Raw genomic sequence first — 25,263 nt, 5'->3', positions numbered from 1 at the left:
ACGTCGGGGGTAGGCTAAGATTTGAAAAGAACACAGACATTTAGAAAAAATATAGCACATGTTTACATATAGTTTTTGAAGGGAGGAAACATGTAAAAGCACGTAACAAAGTAGATGAAAAGAAGGCTGAAATTCATTAATCAATGATTGTGCAAGATACAACTTGTTTACATGGGAAGGAGTCCATAAGGGCGGAATTTCAGCCATCAATGACAGTGCAAGATACAAATTTATTACATGGGAAGTATACCCTCATCCTCAACTAGATCCTCAAGGCACTCATTCAGGTTGCATGGACCCATGGAGGATGAAGGCGAGTAGAGAGAACACTGGGAACATAGATTGAGAGAAATCGTTTTTCTTAAAAAAAGGATGGCGAGTCTTTTTTTATGGACCTTAGAAAAAAAGCCATATATATATATATATATATATATATATATACACACGGGCCCTGTTGGCCCTTTTTTTTTAATGCTTTTAATAAATTGCAACACCACTTTATAAGTGGCCCCCGTTTTTCTTTTAATGGTCTGCAACAAAACGGCCCACTTTATAAGTGGCCCCCGTTTTTCTTTTAATGTGTTGCACCAAAACGCCAAGGTCAAAATTCGTTTTTTTTTTGGGGTAAAAACTCGCCGTTTCCTAAGTGTTTCCCATGGTGAGAAACGTGGCCCTTCTACAGAAGGCGTTTCCTACTCTTCCACACACGTTTCCTGCAAGCTAGGTATTAACCTTTTTATACTTCAAATGATGTAGCGTAACGGTCAATATGTGGATTGGGAGAAGTTCATGGGAGTTGTATCAAGCACCAATACTATTTCTATATTATGACCATTTTAAAGTGACCTTTTTTTTTTCCACAGAAGTTGGAGGCAAGGAGCATTTTACATTACTTTGATGTGGTGATGAGCCACTAAGCAACTTCACCTTTTCAAGACTCAATCATGGCTGTGTAAGTTTTCTTGTTGTTTTTGGAGTGTGGAAACCTGTATTTAAGTGCTCCATGGAAGTTCACAATTAATTTACATATGACACCTGTATTTAAGTGCTCCATGTAAGTTCACAATTGTTTTACTTATGACAAGGTGAGCCTCAAATACAGATCTTGATGTTAGCAGATCCAAACTTGGCTGCAGTATAAGATCCACGAAGGAGCAAGGGGCAGAAATAGTTTTGGTTTTCCGAGAAAAGATCCTTCTATTAGTTAAAAGGAAAACCTGCCGGAGTGGCAGAATACATTTCCTGCAGGAATGCAGTCAAAATGTACAAAACATGGGCAGGGAGCTCCCTCTGTAGCTGGCCACTCTTGGAGGGAGGTTACATCAGGTGGGGGGTCTGGGGGGAAAGCGACACTCTGTATCAAGAAATCCCTATTCCTTGCCGCCCTGTTGGGGGTATGATTGAGGAGGCCCACCCAGTCCTGATGATCACCCACTGAGCTCTCCCCTGACAATGGTGCCTAAGCCCCAAAATGATGGTATATCAACTGCTCACTAGACTGAGATACAAAGACCCCCCTCTGGTTCCCCTCAAGACCAAAAGCAGGCGACGAAGGTGTGGCTATTGCCGAGCTTCCACAGGTATGTCCTGCAGAAAGGTGGTGCTCCTAAAGGAAAAGGATGCCCCCTCAGCCTCCTACAACGGTGCTCTGTAGCTCCTGCAAAAGGAACCCACTCCGGCTATGAAAACAGGGCCCGCCCATCCTAGGAATGTTCCACGAGACTATCTGCATGGGCATGGTTGTCAAGTACGATACCGTACAGGAAAATACGGCCCTTCCTGGTGAAGACATTGTGGCTTTGTGCGTCGCCTGATTCACCAGTTCTCCGACCCAGCAGAGAGGAGCAGCATCTGGACAGAGGAATCCTGAACCTCCTAAGGGGTGGGTGGGGCTGCCTTGCCATCAAGATCTTGGTCCCGAGGTAAACACTTATAATGGTTAACAGTAGGTACCGTTGCCTTGGGGGTCCCACCAATCTGGCCCTCTGGTTGCCACCACCCCAAGCACACGCACCGGGTGGGGGGGGGTGTTGTTTCTCCACCGACAAGACCGCCCGGATTGAGCGGGTCTAAGTGCGGGTCTAGGCTTGACGTTGAGGGCAGACTCTAGCCAGATGCCCCATCTGTCTACAAATGAAATACTGCCCAAGGGGCGTGATGACCTGCAGGAGAGCCTCTGGAGAGGCAAGAGGCAATGCATAATCTGATGGAGGGAATCCTAGCTGTCCTGGCCACCACAGCATTCTGGGGTGATTCCAAGACATGTCCAATCGATCGACCAATTGACTGCAAGAGGGGGATATACTCCTTTCAGAGGCCTGGGAAAGAGAACTGTGACGGGGAAGCCAGACAGTCCTGCAAGGGGGTCGTGGATGTGGGGTCGTAGTCTTGGTGCCATCAAGCGAGCCTCTGACCTGTGCGTACCGCGAAGGGACTCCGCTGAAGCACCCTGTCAGCCGCTGCAGGAGAGTCAATTTCCATGTAAGTGTAGCCGTGCCCAAGAAAATGAACATCGGTGATTTTGCCGGGCTCACCGAGGAGGCCTGCCTGGAGCAAATCCCCAATCTCACCACATGCTGGGCAGCTCCCTACCATGAGCTTGCAAGCCAATATGCCACAAGGGAGGAAACTGCCGATGCCGAGAGCTGAAGGTCCAGTTCAGAGAATATGAAAGGGGCAGCGGCCTCAGTCACAGGATTGACAGAGCGGCTGCCAATGGAATCCTCCTGGAAGGGTGAAGACCAAAGAGAGCAGAACCTCACCGAATGAACAAAAACCCACATGCGAAAACCCTAAGAGGGGAAAGGGCCGAAAGGATGGGAAGCATAGGGGGCTTTTATGGGGGCTGTGATTCTGATGAATAAAGAGGGTTACACTGTGCCACCATGCACAATGGGCATGTGAAACGAACCATGAAATCAGGAGGGATAGGGGTCTTTATAGGCCCTATTTGTCCAACCTTGCGACCAAAAATGCCTCAAGTCATGGCCTAAAAATAGTCTACATTAGACCCCTTCAGGGCCAGAAACCATGAGCACCATCAGTGACACCAGTAGCACCCACCATCCATGACACCAGTGGACACCAAACAGCCACCATATACTACAGGCTAGCACCCACAGTGCACTCCATCATCAAAAGATCTCAAACTAGGATGCCAGGCGCCAGCCTCATAAGCAGGCTTACGAACATGAGCTAGCTGGATCCCAAGGGTGGAGCACTGATTTCCAGCAAGCTACAATCCTCCATATATTAAATAAATAAAAGGACATGGAATATGAACACATAAGATAATAGTAAATCACTGTGTCCATATCACATGCCTGGTCACTTTATAGCAGGGGAGACAAAAGACATGATAGAGCAAAAGTATGGACAGACCAAAAAGTCATCACACCTAGCAAGTTTCAAATCAGCCGCTGTTAAACTTGCAGGCCATGTTTGAGATAGAAAGAGGTGGCAAAATGTTCCCAACCTTGAAAGAGGGCTGCAGCACATTTTAGGGATATCTAATGCCACACCATCGAATGGCAAATCGAAACTCATTGAAAGTATTCATTGTCAAAGTGGACAGTTTTTTACAAACTAAAGTATCCTATGACTTATCTTACATCTACCAATTTATTTTAAGCCACAACTGTCCCCAAAGTTGGCAACCAAAACCAAACCCAAAGCTTTGACCTTACATCCATTAGCAGCTTTGATTGCTCCAAACGTGTGGGGACATTGCAACTGTCTCTTTCAACTGTACCCAAAGTTGGCAACCAACCCAAATCTTTGACCTTCCATCCATTAGCAGCTTTGATTGCTCCAAATGCGTCGAGAAAAAACACCCTTTTTGACCTTTAACCATCAATATAGGCTTAATTTCTACTCAGCCTGTTTCCCTCCCTCTCCTGAGCACTGGCCGTAAAGCAAGGTAGCAGTGAGCTCTTCCTTCCTCTGGGTGCCGGCCATACAACAGTACTCTCTCCTGAGTGCTGGTCGTACAACAGGACAACAAATTACCTTCTCTCTAGCACCTACAGAGGCAGATTACAGACTTCTTTCGACTAGAGATTGAGCGAGCAGGCCAGCAGGCATTGCAGCTAGCCCCAGAGTATTGATCGGGCTATAGAGCTGGGGAGGTCCAGGCGCCCCAAGATGAGAGGCCCATCTCGACACCGGTGGAGACTACAACAGAGGATCAGGACCATACTAGCACGGCATGGGAGACGTCCAGTCAGAGTACTCACCATGGAGGACATTGAGGATATCCGCCATCGACCGATGAGAGACATCTTTGGATAGTGATGTGTATGATGCTTACCTTTGTTGCTGGAGTTTTCCTCCCAGATGTTATCCATTAGGAGCTCCTAGTACCGTACTTTTCCTCATAGTTGTTTCAGTTTCAGTTAGTTGTTTACTTGTTTTTAGCTTTTCTTACACAGACATTGTATCAGATCCACCAATTGTTGTAACCTTTTTGGTCTCATAGGTCATTTTGGCCTTCTAAAGACGTTAATATATCATTTCATTTCATTTTCATTTCTCCTGGCGTTGGTCATATAGCAAGGCAATAGTTTCTCTCTCTTCTTCCGGGATTGGCCACTGATTTTGGGGCTATTTCAAGGCGGATTTGTATTGGTTCTCGGTGTTGTTTGTACCTAGATCCCTGAGCAAGTGTTTGCTGAGGAAGCTTTGTGGAAATCCGGTGCAAGATTGCACATGCACCTTGGTCTGTTGTAACAGTTTATTCTTTGAATAAAGAAGTTCCTACGGAGGGCCGGCCGTTCCGGCTCAGTGGGGTATTGTTTATGGATCTTTTGTTGTGTCTCCAAGTTTGTTTTTGGTACTGTGCTGTCTATCTGTGCCCCAAGTGATCCGGGGTTTGGTTTCATTGGATTAGATTGGTTTCATTGGTATCAGAGCTCAACCTTTCTAGCAGAGCAGGCTTGACAGTAACTCTTAGAAAGGAAAAGATCTTGATGGAAACGGAGTTTGATAGCTTCCATATCATGGATGGGTCAGCTTTGTTGGGTTATGATCTAGATGAGCTTTTTGAGCAGATGTTTGCTATATTTCATAAGACTCTTGATAGCGAGCAACAATCCTTTTGTGAGGAATTGGATAAACTTTTGAAGCAATTGGCTGACAAAGAAGCCATATTGACACTCTATAAAAGGGATCCTTACGTTAATAGGCTTTTCCAGGGAAGAGTGGCTCGAGATTGAGATGTTATGGACATCTTTGGGGATCTTGCTCAAGTATATGCAGAAAACCCCAGAGATCTAGCTTACAGATATCTTTGGAAGGATGGGGATATCCAGGTTAATTCTACTAGCTAGATTTTCTTTGATGACACCTCTGGTTAGACACGAGGATTTGGAGAGGACTCTGGATCTCCCTCTTGGCTCTGAGGAGGTCCCTCGAAAGAAAACAAAACCAAAGTGCAGAGTTAAATATGGTGTTGGGTTTCAGCTTGATCAGGTTCTTGGTCCCCACAGTTTATAGGAAACCCGAAAGCCATTACTGTCTTCCCTTGCTTATGGATATTGTGGCCTCTGTGACCATGAGTCACTTCACTGCACAAATTGATAATTTTGACTGATTCGGAGGATGAGTCTGAGCAATGAACTCAAACAAGGCACACTGGCTTTGAACCAGATGAGTATGAAGCAGAGTCTCTGGAGCTCTGAGATCGTCTATTATTATCGAGGATTTTTCTTTGTGGAGTAATTTCTTTTACTTGAGATAGTTTTGTCATAGCTTGAGCTATGCTTTTTGGGAATCCTCCGAAGATTATGCTTCCTTTTTGGTTAAGTACTACCTTATTTGTAAGTTGTACTTTTTGGTTCTAGCAATATATGTATATTCTCAGAATTTTTGGGTTTTCAAGCAAGCTCACCCTCGCATGAAAATGCAAGGAGCAAGTGTGTTCTTTTGAGTGTGTTTTAGGAAAGCAGAGATTTCTTGTTGTAGACAGCAACGTCTTAGATTTTTTTGGAATGGATCACTACTTTCCTTGTACTATGGCCGCAATGCCTATAACCATGTCCAGATGGAAATACTTTCTTGTTATGGAAAGGAATTCTATGATTTCTCTTATGAATTATCTAACCAAGCTAGTGGTGTACTGTGGGCTATTGTTTTCGAGGATTACTGTTGGCGTTTAGCTCAAGCTTTTGGAGTGATTCCATGGCTGAAAGGACAGTGTGCCCCATTATCGAGCTTGACATGACAGTACATGTGTGGCATATGGAGCCTGTCGTGGTGTGCTTTTCTCAACACTAGCCGGTTGTAGTAGCCTTTCCTTTCTCTCCACTGAGCACTCGTTGTACAGGTACAACAGCAGTCCCTCTCCTAAGCGCTGGCCGTACAGCAGGGCAGCAACGAGCTCTTCCTTCCTCTGGGTGTATCAGTACTCCCTCTCCTGAGTGCTGGTCATACAGCAGGACAGCAAATTACCTTCTCTCTTTGATGCACTGGCCGTACAGCAGAACAGCACCTTCTCTCTCCTAAGCGCTGGCTGTACAACAATGCAGCTCTTTCTCTCTCTTCTTCCAAAATTGTCCACTGATTTTGGGGCTGTTTCGAGGCTGGTTTGTACTGGTTCTTGGTGCTGTTTGTACCTAGATCCCTGAGCAAGTGTTTGCTGAGGAAGCTTTGTGGAAATCCGGTGCAAGATTGCACCCGCACCTTGGGCTGTTGTAACAGTTTATTCATCGAATAAAGAAGTTCCTACTAGGGGCCGGCTGTTCCAGCTCAGTGCTGTATTTTTGGTGTTGTTTATGGTTCTTTTGCTGTGTCTCAAAGTTTGTTTTTGGTACTGTGTTGTCTATCTGTGCCCCGAGTGATTGGTTTCATTGGACTGGATTGGTTTCACGGGGTGGTTAAAGAGACAATAGAGTGTCCGCATCCTAGAGAGCTTGGTCTAGGATGCCTAGATCGGCACACAGATCGTAGAGATTTGGGACACTCTCACCCTCAAGTAGGGATCAACGGATCTAGACTTGTGGCTTCGAGAGATCAGTTTGCTCTTATAGAGGGTAGCCCAAGATAGGCTCATCGTGTTTCGAGAGCAGGAGAGGAGTCTTTACAGGAGCCTCACCTCTATTTAGAGACTACAGGAGAAGATCCTAGATAGCCCGTAGTAGGAGAGGAGTCTTCGCAGGAGCCTAGCCTCTCTTTAGAGACTGCAGGAGCAGCCCGTAGCTGGAGTCATAGCTGGAGACAGTCCGCACCAAGATATGTTGGTTTGAGGAGAGGGTGGAGTTCATGTATCATGCCTGTGCATCTTTCCAGACCCAGGCAAGAGACTGGGTCACGTGGGATTTTTTCGAGCCACCGTCAAGACAGGGTTCGCAAGTTGAATAGTCCAGATGGTTCTATTGAGTCAGATCCCTGACAGGTGCAGGTCATCGCCCCAAATTTCTATAGAGGGTTTCTCTCGGCCGGTCCCCTCACCCCCCAGATTGAGGCAGCGAGAGAGTGTGGCAGCACATGTGGGAGGTGGTCTCCCCTGGTCTGCAGAGTTTCTTGAGCTCCCCCCTTTTGATTGAGGACTTGGCATCTAGTTGAGTCTTTAGTGGACCCAGTCAGATATTTATGGTGTTAGGTGGGGATTGATCTCTCCCTAGAGTAGCAGCTTGCCCCTCTGCATCTTAGCATGCGGAAGAAACTCCTTTAGTGGAGCACTAACCAGATCTCTCTCACTGGTCGCGTGCTGGTGGCCAACTAGGTTCTCATGGCCACCATGTGGTACATTACTTCATGCTGAGCGTTTTCCCGGGATGCCTCAGCCAGATGTAGAGGCTGATCTAGAAATTCCTTTGGGCAAGGACAGGCGATTGGCCCGCACGGGCCAAGGTGGCCGGGATTTGGGGTGGCTAAATGCAAGTATTGTGGCAAGGTTGGGACCATTCAACATTTGTTCTTCCAATGCCCAATCCTTGAACTCTCAATTGCAGCTTGGGAAACACTCTCCCAATACCACCCCTCTTCTCTGTCTCGGAAAGAAACCTTATTTTCAGATATGTATGGGAACAGGCCACATGGCTTCCATATTTTAAGGCACACAGTGATTCGGTCTATATGGAGGAATAGATGCTGTTTTGTCTATCAAGGAAAGAAAATTAAATCGCTCTTAAAAAAAAAAGACTCTTGGAAGCGTAATGGTTGCTGCATCAATCGAAAGGAAGTCTTTAGAATTACAGGTTTATGGAGAATTGCTATAACAACATAGTTTATAGTCATATCAAATTTCTTCTTCTTTTCTAGTGGGGGATCTATTTTGTTTTTGTCTTGGAGAAAAGATCCTTCTATTAGTTACAATCAAACAGCCATAGGCTACATGTACATGCTCAGAACCCTAAAAAGAGGTGTGGATAATTTGGGGGAGTGTCATGTGCATCATAGATGCCATGGACATTCTCAGGGCTAGATCCAGAAGAGGCAAACAGATAAAGACCATGAACCAGTAGAAGATAGGTAGAACCAGAATGTAGGAGCTTCAGGCGTAGCATCTGAAGTGGACATGGAGCAGGACTTGGAGCAAAGCATGGATCAGAAGGCTATTGGCTGCATGGAGGCTGACGTCAGCAGTACCAGAGGGCTGTCGGCTGCAGGACAGAGGGTGCTGGCAGCAGGCGCATCAAGAATACCCAGTCGGCTGCATTTAATAGATTTTATGAACTTGCAACTGGTTACCAGCAGTCGGCCAGTTCCCCATGTAGTCCAAGGGGCTATAAATAGTCCCCCTTGCTCTATGGTTTATTCATTCAACCCACTAGGGGTATGAGTCATTAGGAGTCCTAGTCTAGGGCAGTTTTGGTGTGTTATCACCTTTTCAAGAGGGCAGCCAAGGGCTGCAAAGATATGTACCTTTTTGTACCATAGTATATACTGAAATTCCAGCACTTCTCTCTCTCTCTCTCTCTCTCTCTCTCTCTCTCTCTCTACTCTCTCTCTACCTGCGTTTTGCATCAGATGGTGCGTTTTTGCATCAGAAGGTTTTCCAAGAGTGTTTAGTGCTGAAAGAAGACTACCTAGAGCTTCCGCGTGTTACATTGGTATCAGAGCATCAGGCTCAGCAAAGCTAAATGCTGAATCAGTCCCAGATGATGGTGTACAGGTCCAAGGTATAGGAAAGTACACGGATTCGAAGCCCAAGGCGAGGAGCACAGAAGCGGGAAGAACTCCCAGGAGGTTTGTTGGTGGTGTTCCACAGTGCCAGATGGGGATGGCAGTTCCGTGAGCCAGATAGGTTCTCAGGTAACGGTCCCAAGGGAGGTTGATCCTCCAAGGGTGATGTGAGAGTGCCAGACTCAGTTCCAGGAACAAAGACCAAGACGGTGTTCAGAGTCAGGGCCGGAATGGATTGTGGACTAGAGGAAGACCAGATGCATCGATCTTCATCAGAGACAGAGTGGTTTGGAGAACAGACCGGATTTTCAGAGAAAAAGGTTTGCTAGGGATGGAAGATGACAGAGGGACTTCGGGACAGGATTGGGATGATGACAGTCATCTAAGAGCAGGTTGGATTCCCGTCATCAAGTTTAGCAGAGGGGGATGTCATGTGCATCATAGATGCCATGGACATTCTCAGGGCTAGATCCAGAAGAGGCAAACAGATAAAGACCATGAACCAGTAGAAGATAGGTAGAACCAGAATGTAGGAGCTTCAGGCGTAGCATCTGAAGTGGACATGGAGCAGGACTTGGAGCAAAGCATGGATCAGAAGGCTGTCGGCTGCATGGAGCAGTACCAGAGGGCTGTCGGCTGCAGGACAGAGGGTGCTGGCAGCAGGCGCATCAAGAATACCCAGTCGGCTGCATTTAATAGATTTTATGAACTTGCAACTGGCCGACCAGCAGTCGGCCAGTTCCCCATGTAGTCCAAGGGGCTATAAATAGTCCCCCTTGCTCTATGGTTTATTCATTCAACCCACTAGGGGTATGAGTCATTAGGAGTCCTAGTCTAGGGCAGTTTTGGTGTGTTATCACCTTTTCAAGAGGGCAGCCAAGGGCTGCAAAGATATGTACCTTTTTGTACCATAGTATATACTGAAATTCCAGCACTTCTCTCTCTCTCTCTCTACTCTCTCTCTACCTGCGTTTTGCATCAGATGGTGCGTTTTTGCATCAGAAGGTTTTCCAAGAGTGTTTAGGGCTGAAAGAAGACTACCCAGAGCTTCCGCGTGTTACAGGGAGGGTATTCCCTCCATGACTGGCCACTTTCGGAGGGAACTACCTCATACAACACGGGGGCGGGGAGTGGGGGTGTGTGTGGGGGGGAGCCAGACAAGTGGCTTTTAGTGCAAATGATCATGCCATTCCCATAAAAAAGAAAGGGTCCCTGACACCCTGTGACTCAGAAAGCCTCTCGCCGCTTGCGCATGCGATCTGAGTCTCCCTAGAGCTCTAGCCATAGAAAGTGTGAATCATGTCAATGTTGAAATTTGTGGTGCCATTGAGCACAGGAGTTGGTAGGGAGTGAGTATGAGTAGCCCAAATGAAGTACAAGCCTAGCAAGAAGCCACATAGGCAAGCAAGGGTAATCCCACATATGGAACTCCAAGAGCATGTACCCAACTTCTATAAAAGGGAGCCATTTTTAAGCAATGAACACATCACTTGCACTTATCTCAAGTCTCTTTATGTATCCAAGCTAATTCATCTTGGTGTCTAATTCTACTTAAGTGCATCTTAATTAGCACACACTCATGATGAGTTTTCTTCAGTTCTATCCATCTTAGATTAGTGATGTCATTAGTGTAAGATTAGTTTATGATTGGTAGATGTTGTGTCATTAGGAGAGCTTAATCCATGATTCTTAACAGGGTATCAGAGCTTGGTTTTGATCTCCTAGCTTAGTTTCAGCTCATTAGATTAGTGGTCTTTATTAGGGTGGGTGTGTTTAGAGATTCAAATTTGTGTGTGAGTTAGATTAAGATTATTAGATTCCTCTCTTATTCTTTCATCATTCTGTAGTGCATTATAGGATTAGATCTTTAGAGCCCCAAAGCAATGCAATTGAGTGTGGATTTGCATTAGACTCTAGCTTAATTCATCATTCATATCCTTCTTGAGAGAGGAAGATAAAGCATCCTTGAATCAACTGGTTTTTTTTAGTGTGAAGAATTCACTACAACTCATAAGTAAATCAGCAACTACTCAAGCATAGGAGAAATACCTAGGCTCCATTGACAAGCTCTTATAAGCTGCAAATCTACGGTAGCTCCTCCATAGCTCATAGCAGAATTTCGAGCTCAAAGGCTCGCTTCCCAGCTCGGCAAGAAGAGCATAGAGAGTAGCAAGCAAAGAAAAAAGCATGCAACACGCCATCGAGCAAAAGTCACCAACGGCCTGATCCCCAGGAAGCCAAGGTATAGCAGAAGCCAGTGGCTAACAACAAGCCATGAGCAAGAAGATTTCAACAAGTAGCAACACTGAGCAACAAAGAAGCTACCAACCACTATCCTAACCTAATCAATTCATATGTTGTAAGCCACCAAATAAGTAGGCAAGTCTATTTGTTTGAAAGCACGCTTTACCACCTAAGAGTAGCCAAAGAGCACCTAGGGGAAGTGATGCAAATGTAAACACTCCTGACCACCTGAGAGTAGCTAATCAAGCACCCGGGGGGGAGATGTTCCATGTCCAAGTCCAAATGTCAGTCCACCTACCACCTACATTAAGGGGGGATGAAGTATTCGTAAACCTCACATTTGACCACCTTGCAGTAGCCTAAGAATATGGTACCAAGGGGGGGTGTTGAGATTTGTGGTGCCATTGAGCACAAGAGTTGGTAGGGAGTGAGTACAAGTAGCCTAAATGAAGTACAAGCCTAGCAAGAAGCCCCATAGGCAAGCAAGGATAATCCCACATATGGAAGTCCAAGAGCATGTACCCAACTCCTATGAAAGGGAGCCATTTTCAAGCAATGAAGACATCACTTGCACTTATCTCAAGTCTCTTTATGTATCCAAGTTAATTCATCTTGGTGTCTAATTGTACTTGAGTGCATCTTAATTAGCACACACTCATGATGAGTTTTCTTCATTTCTATCCACCTTAGATTAGTGATGTCATTAGTGTAAGATTAGTTTATGATTGGTAGATGTTGTGTCATTAGGAGAGCTTAATCCATGATTCTTAACATGGTATCAGAGCTTGGTTTTGATCTCCTAGCTTAGTTTCAGCTCATTAGATTAGCTTAGTTTCGGCACAAAATAGGGGAAGACCACTTGGGCAGAAATGGTGATATGGGGCTGGCCGCTAGGCGACTCTGGGGGTAGGGCCCCACTTGGAGAAACAATTTTCATTGCCATGAGGTTGGAGAAGTGATGGATCAGGCAGCGCCCACATGCTAGGGAGGATGAGGTGTGGTAGGGAGGCGATGGGCATGAAGAGGAGAGGTTGGGGGGGGGAGGGGCAGGCGGAGGGGGCTGCCTGGGGTGGGGCGAGGGGAAGAAGGGGAGCTCAACAATAGAGGGGGGGGGGAGGGGTGGGTGTGTGGGGAGTGTAGCAGGGTAGAATGCCCATTGTTAGTTGCATGTAGGGGTGTGCAAAGTTAAGTTATCCCATATGCAAGGGATTGTAAGTGCTTTGGGTATATGTAAAAAAAGGGGAGATCCCTATTCATTGGAGGCATAATGCAATAACCAGTTTATTTGTTAATTCTCTCTTTTGTTGGGCATCTAGTTCGTTTACAGGTGTAGTCGAATTTCTGGCGATCCTGCTATTTCTGGTGATCCTGCTGGGGACGGGTCGAGCTTCCACTGCTCCCCCTCCCTCGAGTCTACTTAGTTTTTGTGCTTTCGCTATTTCTCGCGTTTTGTGTTTGGTTCTCCTACTTGCGTCTTGTTGGACCACACAGCTTCGCACTCACCCCTTGCTTATTGCCCTCCCTTGCTTACCCTTAACTCATTGCCTTTACCTCCTCCTAGTCACCTGCCCAATTCCCCACTTGCTTCCTTGCGTTCCACACTACTTCCATCCTAGAACCGGCTAGCCTGTCTCTTATGGGTCTCAACTCTGTTATCTCTTGCAGTGGTAATGGCGGAGTTCGGGTTGCAGCGCCATCTGTAAACTAACTGCGCCGTCTGTCCACTTGCCGTCTGTCACAGTGCACAGTGCCTCCACACCTATCACCAGGTCTCACTTTGTCGGCGCGCGTCAACTCGGCACCCTTTGCCTGCTCGCCCATTGCAGCCCGCCTGTCTGCACTCGCTGTCCGGCACCCTTACCTGCAGTTACCTGAGCCCATTCATACCCCTCCTTCCGGGCAACGCCGACCCACACCATTACTCCCACACTGTCCGCCCTTCATACCTACGTATTGCCCACTCTCAGTGCTTATCACGTCATTCATTTACTTATCACCTCCTTGCCATCACAGTACCGTGCAATTATACCCCCTTCGCATATTACTCCTTCACTTATCTTCTCTTGCCTATTGACAACTTTCATGTGCTTATCACCCCGCACTGCACGTACTGCTCTCTCCCCCCTCGCCTGATCTATTGCGTTCTCACCCCATCGCTCACCTCCCCACCCATATCACCCTCTAATTTAGGTAGAGACAGGGGTAGAGGTCATGGTCGAGGCCAAGGTGGTGGGGCCGACAAGGAAACCATAGAATTGCCTTCCTCTCTACAGCTTGCTTCCTCCATCCCTTTTTTATTTTTGCAAGAAATTGAACATCTATGAAGTATGACAAAATTACAAATAAGGTCCTGTAAAAGCCACACTCAAAGCCCCCTTAGCATTGCACAGCAGCACTGCCCAACGGCCATCTTCCCGCCCTCCCCTCTTTCCCCATCAGCCGCGTTGCTCCCCCTCTCCTCCTTCCTCACATGCGCACACTTTCGCCCCCTGGCCTCCCCTATCCATGACACAGGATGTCACTCAGGCTCCACTAGGACAGAGGGATCCCACAGGCCATCAATTACATACCAGATCGCAGGATCCTTTGGCCCCACACACTTATGAAGTCACTAGGGAGAGAGCACGATCCATTTTGCGAGCCAGGAGTTCTGTCCTTTTGCCCACCAGCTGCAAGGACATACTTCAGTGACATGGAGAGGCCCCACCATAGACAGAGGACATCATCTCTGCTCTGCAATCTATCATGGAGGAGGAAATTACTATTACTACTAGATGAGACATACACTCCTCTTATATATTGGCACCTTGTATTGGCACATGGCTACATAGCTAGTTTTTTTAATTTAAATTTCAGCTTTCAGTTTCTTTTACACGGACCAATATTTTCATGGAGATTTGTAGCTTTTGGTCCATAGACCTCTTGGGTCTTTTTGAGGACATCAATACAACTTTCTTTCTTTCTCGAATCTCCAGCCAGCCAGCACAGCCCTCCCCTGTTTCACCTGCCCCCCTCCTTTTTCCGTCATTTTCCCCAGCATTGTTTTCCCTTGTTTCCAGCTGCCTCCGTTCTTGCTGCTCATCTGCTAGTCTGAGCTTATAGGCAGTTGGTCAGTGTCCCCCTCAGAAAGATTCCATGGCAGTCACGCCGTCTACCCCATCCAAGGGCACCATCAGCTGTCAACTTTCCAATGATCTTGAGTTCCTTGCCTCTTCTAGCAGCAACTAAGGGTAGAAAGAAGGCCTTCTTTCTACACTTAGTTGCTTCTGTGATACTTGTTTGTGTTACCGGTTTTCCTTCCTTATTAGGATCACATGTGGTCTACTGGCTTGGCTATGGCGTTAAAAACGTTCCTTGATGTGTGAACAATCTCCATATGCTTGGTTGGTGATGTCATGTGTTTGTGCAAGACCGGGCATCCCCTTTTTGATGTGCAAAGGATTTTCATGTACTTGGTTGGTGCTGTGATACTTGTTTCTGTGACCAGGTGCTCCTTCATGGGCAAACTAAAATGTGTGTTCTAGTATAATATGATTGGTTGGTGCTGTGATACTTGTATATTTTACCAGGCGCTAAATGTGTGTGCTATTATTACTACCTCTTGCTTTGATTTAGATGTTTTGATACGGTTGGCACATGTGATTACAAACTCTTAATTTGTTGCTCTCTGCAGGGTGGTGTCGGCTCCTGGAAAGGTTCTCCTTACAGGAGCTTATTTAATACTTGAACGGCCTAATGCAGGGCTTGTTCTTTCCACATCTGCTCGGTTCTATGCTGTAGTGAAACCTATACATTCCACTCTAAATGATGATAGTTGGGCTTGGGTAATGAATATGTATTTCATATTGTAATCTACCATTTTTGATGTGGTTATGAGAAGGTTAAGAATCTCCATTTAATTGATGAACATATGCTTTTGCAGTCGTGGACGGACATTCGAATTTCATCTCCTCAGCTATCCAAGGACACAACTTATAAACTCTCCTTGAAAGATTTTACATTACAAAAATTATCTCCCTCAGGGTGAATCTTAGCTACATAGTTTCTGTATTAGAAATTTGTGAATTTCTGTGAAAAGTAGATAGAAAAAGCATCATATTTTTATGATACTTATGTCCAAGTTGGTTTTACCATGGTAGAGGTAAATAAAAAAAACTTGAAAGCAGAAGAAGTAAAATTGTGATCGTCGGGGGAAAGAAGAAAGAGCAAAATAGGTGAATTCTTATATAAAGGGATGACATGAAAAACCTGGGTTCGATTCTTCCCACTGGCCACAACGAGATGAGAGGTGTAGCCAACCACCCGCAAACTTGTTGTTGCCAATGGCAGCAAGTCCATCTCGGCTACTATGGATTGTTTTTATATTAAGGGATGACACAAAAATAGTTGAAATATGGAGAAGTTTTTTCTAGCACAAAAATTGCGCTTAAATCTCTTTATTTTATGAATAAATAAATAAATATATATATATAAAGTTTTAACAAAAAAACTTGGTTTATATGCAGTGAAGATGGCAATGCATTCGTGGAGGAGGCATTGCAACTAGCGGTTGCAACAGCAACTTCTATCAATCAAGTGGGTGGAAGACAACATGAATTCGATAAACTTTTGCTTCAAGGTGATGGACACAGACTCTCATGTTCACAATATCCAGTTGTTCTCAGTTTGGGAAATTATTTAGTAAAGCAAAGGTATCAAATTTTGAGTTATCCCCAAGGTGTCCTCTTTGAAAGGTATCAAACTGTGAGGTCCCTACCCACCTGCCGTCAGGTCCATCGACCACTTGGCATACGTAGGCGGTGGCCTCCTTAAAGTTCCATTACTGAGCCCAACTGGGTAGTCCAAACTCAAAACCTTGATGCTTTGTATAAACTGCATACCCAAATAGTAGTGTAAAAGACCAAGATCTGACAACTCAAAATTTGAAGGAAGATCAACCTTAAAGGTTGTGATCAAATCCTCATTGGTGTCAATCAACAACATGTCATTGACATCTTAAAATTTAAGGCTAGGTCACCCTTAAAGGTTGTGATCAAATCCTCATTGGTGCCATCCAACATGTCATTGACATAGTGGCATATAGGATAACAACGTGGTCCTTTTTGACATATAAGGTGTTTTCTTTAGGACTATTTTGTAACCAACACCAGCTTCAAAATTTTTTTTTTTCATTATAAGAGAAACATATAACTGAAAACTTGACTTTTACAATACATTAACAACTCGAGATGTAGGCTACATGCTATATTTATACATGAGGTCAAGGCAATGACAACTTCTAATTCAAGCTTTTTCGAAAATAACCATATTCACAAGGAAAAGCACAAAACTTATCCGGCCCACCTGACCTTGGCTAGTACAGCGCCACGCTTTCCCTCAATCTAACTGCTTGACATTGGGGTCGACCCAACCAGCATGCCGACACCTAGTGGCCGCTTTGCGTGATGGCCTCTGTCAGGACACGGGTAGGGACAGGGTGAGCTAGAGCTGTTCAGGGGTGTCCGGTCGTGTGGACGGCCAGGGCTAAGTATAGCCAGCTAGAGTCGTTATCTAGCGGTTGGGTGCTGTGCTTCTTCAAGGCAGAAGACTGGTAACTTTTGAGAGCAAGAAGTTGGACAGAGCTCAGCGGAATTATTCTGCGTATAAGCGTGAGCTTTATGCCATCATTTATGCTTTAGGCAAGTGGAGACATTACCTCTATGGTGCTAAGTTTGAAATTGTCTTTGATCATGAGAGTATCAAATGGTTGACAACTCAAAGAGATTTGAAAGGTCGTAAAGCTCAGTGGGTAGAAATCCTCTAAGAATTCGACTTTCAACTAAGGATTTGCAAAGGTCGATACAATGTCGTGGCTGATGCCTTAAGTCGCATGCATCAAGTCAAATCGTTGAGTTTCACGGAGTTAAAAAGTGAGTTTTTAGATGCACTCAAAGGCAAGTGCGAACATTGCACAGGTGTGGAAAGTTGTTACACGCAGGGATCCCTCCCACTCCGCAGTAGCGAGTGCAGATGATAGTTCCATACCTAGCTCTTCTCTTTCTAGAGACGAGCTTAATCGTTGGAAGCATTTTTCCATCGATAATGAGTACTTGTTACGCAAAGGAAGAGTGTGTGTACCCTTGGACTCTGACACGAGGCGCCAAATACTTTATGCGTGTCATGATAGTCCAAGTGCAGGTCATCCTGGAATCAGGAAGATCTATGCCTTAGTGAGAAGGCAATTTTATTAGCCTTGACTTCACAGGGACGTCCAACAATATGTTTTGCATTGTCAAAAATGCCAGGTCAATAAGACTGGGCATCTTAAGATAGGCGGGCTATTACAACCATTAGCGATCCCAGATGGTAAGTGGAAAAACATCTCTATGGATTTTATTGTAGGTCTACCTACAACTAGCAGGGGTCATGATGCCATCTGGGTTATAGTGGACAGGTTGACTAAGATGTCTCGGTTTATTTTGACTAAAACCACAGTGAAAATGCCAGAGTTAGCTAGGCTTTTCATTGAGAATATCTATTGACTTTATGGGCTACCAGCCAATATAGTTAGTGATAGAGTCTAGAAGTTTAATAGTCACTTCTGGCGAGCAGTGTTCAAAAGGTTGGACACAATGCTCAGTATGAGCACCATTGACCACCCCAAGAGTGATGGTCAAACAGAAAGGGTCAACCAAGTACTTGAGGATATGCTAAGAGCATATGTGAGTAAACGGCAAACGAATTGGGAAGATTACATACCAATTTTAGAATTTGCCTACGACAGTGCGAAGCATGTCACTACAGGCTTCATGCTTATGTATGGGTTTCAACCCCGATCTCCAATAGCTGTGGGGTTAGCTACTGAAAGAATTCAAAAAGTGAAAGATTTTCTGCAAGATCATCATGACATGCTGAAAATCATTAAGGAAAATGTTAAACGGGCCCAAGATCATTACAAGCATTATGCGAATGAAGACCGCAGAGTGGTCACATTTGAAGAAGGTGACCAAGTATTTCTCAAAGTTCCTTTGAGCTCGGAAACTTTGAAGACAGGCAAAGTGCCAAAGTTGTCACCTAGGTATTGTGCACCTTTCACAATACGTAAGCGTGTAGGTGAAGTTGCCTACAAGTTAGCTCTGGTAGAACATTCCAAGGTTCACCCAGTTTTTCATGTTAGTCGTCTACGGAAACGACTAGGCGAAGATGCCAATGTGGTGGATACAAGTGTTCTTGTAGATTTAATTGAACAAGCATTATGCGAATGAAGACTACAGAGTGGTCACATTTGAAGAAGGTGACCAAGTATTTCTCAAAGTTTCTTCGAGCTCGGAAACTTTGAAGACAGGCAAAGTGCCAAAGTTGTCACCTAGGTATTGTGGACCTTTCACAATACTTAAGCGTGTAGGTGAAGTTGCCTACAAGTTAGCTCTGGCAGAACATTCCAAGGTTCACCCAGTTTTTCATGTTAGTCGTCTACGTAAACGACTAGGCGAAGATGTCAATGTGGTGGATACAAGTGTTCTTGTAGATTTAATTAAACAAGCATTATGCGAATGAAGACCGCAGAGTGGTCACATTTGAAGAAGGTGACCAAGTATTTCTCAACGTTCCTTCGAGCTCGGAAACTTTGAAGACAGGCAAAGTGCCAAAGTTGTCACCTAGGTATTGTGCACCTTTCACAATACTTAAGTGTGTAGGTGAAGTTGCCTACATAGAACATTCCAAGCTTCACCCAGTTTTTCATGTTAGTCGTCTACGGAAATGACTAGGCGAAGATGCCAATGTGGTGGATACAAGTGTTCTTGTAGATTTAATTGAACAAGCATTATGCGAATGAAGATGGCAGAGTGGTCACATTTGAAGAAGGTGACCAAGTATTTCTCAAAGTTCCTTCGAGCTCGGAAACTTTGAAGACAGGCAAAGTGCCAAAGTTGTCACCTAGGTATTGTGGACCTTTCACAATACTTAAGCGTGTAGGTGAAGTTGCCTACAAGTTAGCTCTGGCAGAACATTCCAAGGTTCACCCAGTTTTTCATGTTAGTCGTCTACGTAAACGACTAGGTGAAGATGTCAATGTGGTGGATACAATTAAACAAGCATTATGCGAATGAAGACGGCAGAGTGGTCACATTTGAAGAAGGTGACCAAGTATTTCTCAAAGTTCCTTCGAGCTCGGAAACTTTGAAGACAGGCAAAGTGCCAAAGTTGTCACCTAGGTATTGTGGACCTTTCACAATACTTAAGCGTGTAGGTGAAGTTGCCTACAAGTTAGCTCTGGCAGAACATTCCAAGGTTCACCCAGTTTTTCATGTTAGTCGTCTACGTAAACGACTAGGCGAAGATGTCAATGTGGTGGATACAAGTGTTCTTGTAGATTTAATTAAACAAGCATTATGCGAATGAAGACCACAGAGTGGTCACATTTGAAGAAGGTGACCAAGTATTTCTCAAAGTTCCTTCGAGCTCGGAAACTTTGAAGACAGGCAAAGTGCCAAAGTTGTCACCTAGGTATTGTGCACCTTTCACAATACGTAAGTGTGTAGGTGAAGTTGCCTACATAGAACATTCCAAGCTTCACCCAGTTTTTCATGCTAGTCGTCTACGGAAATGACTAGGCGAAGATGCCAATGTGGTGGATACAAGTGTTCTTGTAGATTTAATTGAACAAGCATTATGCGAATGAAGACGGCAGAGTGGTCACATTTGAAGAAGGTGACCAAGTATTTCTCAAAGTTCCTTCGAGCTCGGAAACTTTGAAGACAGGCAAAGTGCCAAAGTTGTCACCTAGGTATTGTGGACCTTTCACAATACTTAAGCGTGTAGGTGAAGTTCTCCAAGTTAGCTCTGGCAGAACATTCCAAGGCTCACCTAGTTTTTCATGTTAGTCATCTACGGAAACGACCAGGCGAAGATGCCAATGTGGTGGATACAAGTATTCTTGTAGATTTAATTGAGCCTCCGGTGTTACCACATGAGCTAGAGCGTATCTTGGATTTTCAAGAGAAGCAAACTCGTCACAGAATTAGACAACAGTGTCTAGTTAAGTGGAAGGACCGACTGGAAGAGGGGTCAACATGGGAGGACCTTAGTACTCTCAAGACCCACTTTCCTACCTTTGTTTTCGAGGACGAAAGCTCTTCCAAAGGGGGGAGTAATGTCAGGACGACATGGGTAGGGATAGGGTGAGCTAGAGCTGTTCAGGGGTGTCCGGTCATGTGTGGACGGCCAGGGCTAAGTATAGCCGGCTAGAGTCTTTATCCGGCGGTTGGGTGGTGATACCTCGTCTTGTCTTCTTGTGAGAGCTTGTGGTTGAGGGCTGGAGATCTTATAGCCTCTCACCAGTGAGCCTGAGCACCACTAGGCCGCCTCGACTGGTCTCACCTGTGCCAAATTGGAAGACTTAAGAGCTAGAGCAGGTCATACCCTTGTTGATTTCTTCTCTTAACCCGATGAGAGGGGATAACCTCACCTTGCTCGTCAAGTTCTTCGGATGGATCTGCAGAGCCATTCATTAGTCATCAATTCTAATTTCCCTTGTGTATGCATCAGATTATTGGCATTATTCAATTGATAAACATAATAACCTTTATCATGAGAGATTCAATAGCATGGTATTGAAAATTAAATTCAAATACTCTCAAAAACACTTTCCTTTTTGGAACATAAGTACTCATACACAGTTTTCCTTTTTGGAACATGGGCATCGACTAATTTTTAATAAACTTAGATAATCTTAATTTCAACTAGCAAGTAACATTTGCTTACTCACACATCCCTTTGTCAATGATCTTAGCTTTCAGTTTTCAGTTTTAGTTTACTGTTGCTTTTTCTTATTTCATCCATGAAGAGGTTTCATGGACACTATGTACACATCATTTTGGTCTCGTAGTCTTTTGAAGATGTTAATATAACTTTCTTTCTTTCTTTCTTTCTTTCATCAAGATTACAAAGCTGGGGGAAACCATAGTTGAGATGACTATGCCCCAAGTATAATATACTTTGAGGTTATCTAGCTCTCTCTCTCTCTCTCTCTCTCTCTCTCTCTCAGATGCATATACATATCTTGGGGTAGTATTCAGTGGGCCAGTGTTTTCGATGAGGAGAGCAGCAGAGACTAGATTGACTAGAGCACATGCAGCCTTGGGTGGTTTGGACGAAACTTTGGCTTTTTGACACTCTAGTGACATCAGCTATGCATTATGGAGTGTAGATATGGGGACCTTCAGTGGGCCATCATAGCGCAGGCGGGTGGAGAGGTATGGAGAGGCCTTTGGTATCTATGATTGCTAGGATTATTAGAGCCAAGGCCTCGGTACCTCATGAGATTATTCGAGCAGAGCTGGCGGCTGCCCCTCTGGTGATTGAGGCTCTTACGAGATCACTCTCCTACATACATGGCTTGTGGGATCTCCCCCGAGACAGATATGCACGCCTCGCCCTTGAGTCCTCCCGACAGTTAGCTTTACAGGGAGACACGTCTTGTTGGTATGGACAGATGACATCTTGGTTCTAGGCACATGGTTTTAGCATGGACAGATTGCCTCCCTTCCAGTATTCTCTGGAGGCACCCTCTCTCACTCTCACACGGACAGAGATTACCAGACTCATCCGTCAGGATTTAGTTCAGCTGGACATTAGGAGGACATGGATACAGCCGACTGAGGAGCTGGGCACGAAGATGGCTTTCTACAGAGAGCATTTTCTTCAGCTCACAGCAGATGGTTTTGTGATCAGACCCAGTTACATGGATGTACACTTGTCTCATGCAATACGATGTGCTATTGGTCAGATTCGCACATCCTCACACCAGCTTGAGATTGAGATTGGCCGATATAGAGGTATACTAGCTGAGGCCAGGATATGTCGAGTATGCCATGGGGAGCCAGAGACAGAGCTGCATTATATATGCCATTGTACTGCATACTATGAGATACGTGGTCGTTTCCACTGTTTATTTAGAGAGGGTTTTGGACCACTTTCCAGAGTGATGGGGTACCAGGAACAGAGGTGTTTGGGATTGTTCTTGCTTGAGCTGCGGAGATATAGAGATAGCCTGCTTAGGCGCACAGAGAGCCAGACTCAGAGACACATTACAGACTTCTTTAGTCCAGCCATCACTGCACCAGATGGACCACAGCAGCTGTAGGACATGGATACTGCCCACACCAGCGAGCGGTACACTGATTGATCGTGCGATTGAGCTTGGGTGGTCCAGACGCCCACGACTACGGAGGAGGGCATCCCAGCATAGACGGAGGTTGCAGCGGCGGATTCGGATTATTCTTGCGAGACATGCGGGACACCCAGTCAGGGTGCTGACCACAAAGGATATTGAGGAGATCCGCCAGCGTCCGATGCGGCACATATTATGAGATGGAGGCACCTCCATAGTGTACCCCCCCGTTCCACATGATATTGTATCCCCTCACTGAACTCCACTCACCTCCATAGCGTACCCCCCCCCCCCCCCCTCACTATATTCACACCCTATAAGGGTTTCTGTTTACCTTCCAGTTCGAGTTTCATTTTCTAGGTGCCAGTAGTATGTAACTTTTTGGTCTCATAGGTCATTATGGCCTTTTGAAGACGTTAATATAACATTTCATTTCATTTCTCCCTCCCTCGCTGTCCTGTGTGCAGGTCGCCACCCCCTTTCGCCATCCCCTTTCCCCACCCACCGTTGCTCAAGCCCCCAAGGCAGCAACTAGTAGGGGAAAACATGTCTCAACCCCTGGAGGGGGAACAGGATGGTGAGACAACCTTTCACACCCCCACGAAGGCACCAAATGCCTACCGCAGAAGACTGAGGGAAGGAATCATGTCCCTTGGCTCACAAAGGATTACGAAGATGGCCCGATGAGATGAGGCCCTTTATGAGGAGATACAGCTTCACATAAAGACAGAGATGAACACCATGCGATAGGAGCTTGAAAAGGAATGGACCAAGCAGATGCATGCCCAAAGGAAAGTGATATACGAAACGCTGAAGGAAGAGATATATGTCCAATTGAAGGGAGAAATGCAAGCCCAAGTAAGGGTTGAGATGGAATTAGCCCAAGCCTTGATGCACACGGAAATGAAAAAAGAGATGCAGAAATGGAAGGATGACATGCTCCGAGAGATTGGCACAATAGTTGCATCATACGAGGGCACTTTGAAGACATGTATGGCTGACCGCGAAAAAGACATCACAGAAATGCAAAACACTTTGGAATCATGTAAGGCAAAAGTGGCTGCAGGTGAGAAGGAAATGCATTCATGGGCTGAAATTGCCAGTGCCACAAAGAAACAAATTGAGGAAGTCAACCCATGGATTGAAGTAGTAAAAAAACAGAAGGATACACCAGTCAATAAAGTAGAGGTGATGAATGCTACATTGGAAGAGGAAGCCAAGAGACGGGCACGTGCCTTACATGTACGTGTAGTTGGGTGGGAAGATAAGGGAAATCCCCAAGAGGATGCAAAAGCTCTTGCAACAAAATTTGGAGCCACTGATGTACCCATTGCCGGAGCATGGCGAGTAGGCAGAGATGAAACCGGGGCGAAGATATTGATCATCAGGTTTGGTGACTTGGAGAAGAAGGCGGCCTTCCTCTCCAAAAGGATGGCCCTTAAGGGGAAAAGATTTATTTGGATCAGGACCTTACACCGGCACAGATAGCACACTGGAAGGAACACATGCCGCGTGTGCTTGAGACAAGGAAAGAGGGGAAATGGGCAGTATACAGAGATGGCCGAGTCATCATTACGGAGAGGAGGCCCGCTTGACAGTGCGCGGCCTATGAGGCCTTGTGATTCACGGTGTGGAATTGCAACGGAGCCCTTAGAATAGATGCAGGATACTTTGAGGATACTTTCAGACACAGTGATATTGCTATGTATTCGGAGACCCATCAGTGCACAAACAAGAGGCTTCTTGACGTACGGGGTTATAGATGGGAATCAATTTTCCGCCCTTAGCCACGCACAGTGGGAGGTACTAGAGGATCTGGAGGAGTGGCAATACTTTACAGAGAGGAGCTTCGTGACAAAATACATGTGGTACGTAGAGACGCAGATGCGAGGTACATGTGGGTCCGAATATGCACAGAGGGGCTCCGCGAGCTATATGTGGCGGTATGCTACTTTCCCCCAGTCCACTCCAGGTTTGCACCATCAGCGCCCTATATACCACTATATGATGATATCATGAGGTTTGCCAGCATGGGAGACATATTAATATTGGGAGACTTTAATGCACGTACATGCACAGAGCAGACAGAGCTGTGTGATACTCAAGAGGCTATGTATCGGGAGATCACGGCAGAGGATGCAGGGTTGCAGAGATCAGCACAGGATGAGGGGGAGATTACAGATTATGGCAGGCATTTTCTCACACTCGGGAGTGCACATGGGTTGGTTATATACAATGGCTTATCGAGATGGCAAGGATCAGATGCTCTCACACACTGGAACTCTAAAGGGGGAGCGAGCACAGTGGACTACTTGATGGGATCTCCTTCATTGATACCTGATGTGCGGGGTTTCACGATTTCCAGTAGGCCCATTGGCATAGCAGCCGATCATGCATACTTGAGTTTCACACTAGTAGGTAGATCCCCGAGAGATGGGCCAGTCACTCATCTACCTAGGTACCCGAGATATCAGTTTACACGTGAGATAGTTGGGGTTTACCGAGATGCAGTATCTGATGGCTTGTTCGCTTTAGACCCGCATAGCCCTCTGGACGAGATCACGAGAGGATTGGCAAGTGTACTACATGCATCCGCCTCATATGCGTTTCCCTGCACTATGATCCCTTCCACCCACCCCCGCAGCACTGCCCCACAGAACAGTTGGTATGATGATGAGTGTCGTGAGACACGAGCATAGCTACGGCGTGAGATTGCCATTGGGTCTCACACGCATAGACAGGCC

The 25,263-nt window shown here is 45.6% G+C and overlaps 1 protein-coding gene across 2 annotated transcripts in view; it reads left to right on the top strand.

Moving 5' to 3' along the window:
- The first annotated feature begins 680 nt into the window (after positions 1 to 680).
- The window catches only part of LOC147633243 (phosphomevalonate kinase, peroxisomal-like), an 83,012-nt gene continuing 58,429 nt past the window's right edge, over positions 681 to 25,263 (top strand). The window contains exons 1-5 of one of the 2 annotated variants that reach the window (XM_086806269.1): positions 681 to 724; positions 864 to 952; positions 15,041 to 15,191; positions 15,290 to 15,390; positions 15,873 to 15,985. In XM_086806269.1, coding sequence (XP_086662395.1) covers positions 945 to 952; positions 15,041 to 15,191; positions 15,290 to 15,390; positions 15,873 to 15,985 — 373 coding nt within the window. In that variant the 5' untranslated portion in view covers positions 681 to 724; positions 864 to 944. The remainder of the gene's footprint in view (positions 725 to 863; positions 953 to 15,040; positions 15,192 to 15,289; positions 15,391 to 15,872; positions 15,986 to 25,263) is intronic. The other variant, XM_086806268.1, reaches the window with a different exon arrangement.

Source organism: Cibotium barometz, chromosome 12 (assembly GCF_041138505.1).
Source record: "Cibotium barometz isolate CiBa-2024 chromosome 12, ASM4113850v1, whole genome shotgun sequence".
NCBI classification, from domain to species: Eukaryota; Viridiplantae; Streptophyta; class Polypodiopsida; order Cyatheales; family Cibotiaceae; genus Cibotium; species Cibotium barometz.
The sequence above is the reverse complement of the archived record's forward strand: the minus strand, read 5'-3'. Positions and strand labels throughout refer to the sequence as shown.